Source organism: Polyodon spathula, chromosome 45 (genome assembly GCF_017654505.1).
Source record: "Polyodon spathula isolate WHYD16114869_AA chromosome 45, ASM1765450v1, whole genome shotgun sequence".
Classification (NCBI taxonomy): Eukaryota; Metazoa; Chordata; class Actinopteri; order Acipenseriformes; family Polyodontidae; genus Polyodon; species Polyodon spathula.
The window spans coordinates 2,268,909-2,273,192 of NC_054578.1; the positions used below are offsets into that span (position 1 = coordinate 2,268,909).

At 48.2% G+C, this 4,284-nt stretch overlaps 1 protein-coding gene across 6 annotated transcripts in view; it reads right to left on the reverse strand.

The window, feature by feature from the left end:
- Positions 1–4,284, reverse strand: part of LOC121305931 (potassium voltage-gated channel subfamily C member 1-like) — a 37,192-nt gene extending 32,908 nt beyond the window's left edge. For all 6 annotated transcript variants that reach the window (XR_005948129.1, XM_041237612.1, XM_041237609.1 and 3 more), the window contains exon 1: positions 3,632–4,284. Coding sequence is in view for 5 of the 6 variants with exons in the window: in XM_041237612.1 (XP_041093546.1) it covers positions 3,632–4,246 (615 nt within the window). In the remaining variant the exon portion in view is untranslated. The remainder of the gene's footprint in view (positions 1–3,631) is intronic.

Here is a 4,284-nt window from a genome sequence, read left to right on the forward strand (position 1 = left end):
CTGCCCTATGCTTGTGCTGCCATTGCCCCTCAGTGTAATACACAACCATTATTGCATTGCCATTGCAGAGCCCCTGCCTGTGTGTCTGCATTGCCATTGAAGATCATTGAGGGGATAGTTAGCACACTGTGGTCTCATTCTACCAATGGCATCCCATTGCAGCTGCCCTATGCTTGTGCTGCCATTGCCCCTCAGTGTAATACACAACCATTATTGCATTGCCATTGCAGAGCCCCTGTCTGTGTGTCTGCATTGCCATTGTATCAACAGAGAGATGAAGTGAGCTCCAAACTGAGTGAAGTGAGCAGGACTGCACATCGATAACAGGAAAGAAAGTTCAACAAACAGATAGAAGTGTGAGATGAAAGCTTGGATTGACTTCGTCAGCACTGAGAAAAAAGAAATTATACACTGTAAAAAAACAGATAGCTAGATAGAGAGGGGGGAGAGAGAGGGAGAGAGAGAGGGAGAAAGCTTTTTGATAAGGAAAAAAGAAGGGAAGAAGAAAGACAGAAAGGAGGGAAGAAGAAAGAAACAAATTAGAGAAGAAAACTAGAGAAAATCATCCCTGTGCTCCTCTCTCCTCTCGCTCTCTCTCCCCTCTCTGTGTGTATAAACACACAAACAGCACTGTCCATGGTGCTGACAGTGAATCAAACACACACAGCACTGTCCATGGTGCTGACAGTGAATCAAACACACACACACACACACACACACACACAGCACTGTCCATGGTGCTGACAGTGAATCAAACACACACACAGCACTGTCCATGGTGCTGACAGTGAATCAAACACACACACAGCACTGTCCATGGTGCTGACAGTGAATCAAACACAAACAGCACTGTCCATGGTGCTGACAGTGAATCAAACACACACAGCACTGTCCATGGTGCTGACAGTGAATCAAACACACACACAGCACTGTCCATGGTGCTGACAGTGAATCAAACACACACACAGCACTGTCCATGGTGCTGACATCTTTACAACACACTGAACTGAATCTGTCACTTACACACTCAACACGTAGCACTGCACAGTGTGTTAAAAAAACAGCCTGCACACAATCATCTACAGCTCCAGAGAAAAGATTAGCATCACCCTCCATATAGAATGAACTCCCTCAGCTTCATAGAGTCCAGTGAAAGCTGCTGAATAATGTTCCCTTGTTAACATATTGAATTGCACCCCCTCTATATAGAATGAACTCCCTCAGCTTCATAGAGTCCAGTGAAAGCTGCTGAATAATGTTCCCTTGTTAACATATTGAATTGCACCCCCTCTATATAGAATGAACTCCCTCAGCTTCATAGAGTCCAGTGAAAGCTGCTGAATAATGTTCCCTTGTTCTCATATTGAATTGCACCCCCTCTATATAGAATGAACTCCCTCAGCTTCATAGAGTCCAGTGAAAGCTGCTGAATAATGTTCCCTTGTTAACATATTGAATTGCACCCCCTCTATATAGAATGAACTCCCTCAGCTTCATAGAGTCCAGTGAAAGCTGCTGAATAATGTTCCCTTGTTAACATATTGAATTGCACCCCCTCTATATAGAATGAACTCCCTCAGCTTCATAGAGTCCAGTGCAAGCTGCTGAATAATGTTCTCTTGTTAATATAATCTTTCAGAAATCTAACATGAAATACAGCTGGAATGCTGTTAGGGGTGTTTGATTTGATTATATGAAGTTAAATATAAAATCTAAATTATGTTCAGCTAGTTTATAACGATATTCTAGGTGATGCAAACCGTTAGCTGCAGGTGATAATTACACGTTTGTGATGGATCGCAGTGAGGATCATACAACTGATTAGATGCAAAACTGTCTGTTAGATTGTCATTGTGTGGATAACCCTGACAACAATCTTAAAGCTAAGGCTCTAATTAAAAAGCACAGAATCTAGTTTGTTTATCCTGTCTGTCCCCCCTCTCCCCTCTCTCTACTCTGTGTGTGTGTGTGTGTGTGTGTGTGTGTGTGTGTGTGTGTGTGTGTGTGTGTGTGTGTGTGTCTGTGTGTGTGTGTGTGTGTGTGTGTGTGTGTGTGTTTCCAGCACAGAGCGCTGACACTGCGGCTTTCCGTCAGAGCGGCCGAATAATCAATGCGGGCAACCCGCAGCTCGGCTTTGCAGAGCACTGAGAGACTGCGGCTGCAGCTCCGCCAATTAAAGCAGCAATCGAGAGCCGCTCTCTCCGGCTGAGCAGCGCGGCCGAGCGCTTCCATTGACAGACACCGAGCACACCGTGCGAGAAAACACAGCAAGACAGACCGGCCGGGCGGGCAGACAGACGCACGACCATCACACACACACACACACACACACACGCGTGTCTCTCTCTCTGTGTGCGTGTGTGTGCGTGCATCATTTTATTGCAAGCGAATCTATAATGCGTTTTTTAGTATTTATTTTGCTGATAAAGGAGAACGAATCCTATAAAGCAGGTGTCTGTCTAAAAAAACAGCGATTACGCGGTAACGCTGCCTGTGTGATTAAACCGTCTCTCTCTCTCTCTCTCTCTCTCTCTCTCTCTCTCTCTCTCATGGAGACGAGCGTTAGGGGAAAGATAAAATTAATTGGGGAATGGTTTTGTCCGTCGCCCAGCGTTTCGCTTAATTTAGTTATCAAAACTTATCTATACACACACACACACACACAGAAGCCTATACCGGTAGGAGAGATGGTGTGTGTGTGTGTGGGGGGGGGGCAGACTCTCCTCTCTCGGTCCACCACCCAGGGTGGTGGTGGGGGGGGGTTAAAAACGCAGCTATGCAGTATACCCTTTTCAAAGAAGCCTGTCAATTACCCTAATGCTGAACTCCAATGCAGCAACACAGCACGCAGAGCCCGGCTTACTACGGGAATGAATTCTGTATAGAGAGAGAGAGAGAGAGAGACAGACAGATAGACAGACAGACAGACAGACAGACAGACAGAGAGAGAGAGAGAGAGAGAGAGAGAGAGAGAGAGACAGACAGACAGACAGACAGAGAGAGAGCGAGACAGACAGATAGATAGACAGACAGAGGAGAGAGAGAGAGAGAGAGAGAGAGACAGACAGACAGACAGACAGACAGATAGATAGATAGATAGATAGATAGATAGATAGATAGATAGATAGATAGACACAGACAGACACAGATAGATAGATAGCTAGATAGACAGAGAGAGAGACAGAGAGACAGATAGATAGATAGACAGACAGGCAGACAGACAGACAGATAGACAGATTGCAAATTCTCCTCCCGAGTATCCTCGATCTGATTATCGTTGTTAGTGGCAGCCTCGACCACGCACGGCTATCGTTATCACGACACAGCTGCTCGGCACTGACTCTGCCTCAATCCTGCATAGCCCTGCATAGCCCTGCAACTGCGGTATCGTTATCACTAGGGGGAAAAGCACACAAATGCACGATCGTGCAGGAAAAACGCCTTTTTGCTGTTATTTGACTAGATACCGTGGGAGCGCAAAACACCTGCATTGGAGGCGATATTGCAGAGGGTTGTTTTTTGCTTTTTTTGCAGCTGGTCTGCAAAATAAATAACGAGAGACAGAGGAAGGCACAGAGAGGCGAGATTACAGACGCTTTTAGCAGCGCATTGGGGGAAAAAGCAGACTTACCCGCGCGTATTTCGACGAGTAAGGATCTTCAAACAGAGCCCAGATTTTAGGGCGGTACCGTTTCCACCAGCCCAGCTTCCTCCCGTTCTCCTGCAGGCAAAGCCGCTTCAGGTCGCCGTCAGCGCCTCCCGTCAGCTCGTCTTCTTCCTCGGGCTCCGGAGCCTCGAAGCTGTCCAGCGCCTCTTCGGCGTCTCGGTGCTGGTGATAATTCATCCAGCAGCATGCTTCCACGTCGGTCTCGTCGATGCCCCAAAACGCCAGCTCCTCCTCGAAGAGGGGCCCGCACACGTCGTTGGGACAGTGCAACTTGCCGGTCCGGTAATAGTTCAGGATGTAGGAGAAAGCGGACGGGTGGCGGTCGAAGAAGAACTCGTCCGATTTGGGGTCGTAGTCGAAATTGCTAAAGGCGTCCGGTTCCGTCAGCCAGGAGAGCCGGGTGCCCGGCAGCGTCTTCAAGGTGCTGCGGTAGGTTTCGTGGCGCACCCCGCCGCAGTTGATGACTATCTTGTCGCTGTCCAGCTGAGGACCCATCTCGGCTTTTATACATGTCTTGGACGGAGCCCCCGAGTTCGTCTTCCGCGCTCGGAACGTGGAGACACACACTGAGCTGATCATCGGGAGGGCCGGCTGATGGGGAGGGGGGGGGGGGGGGA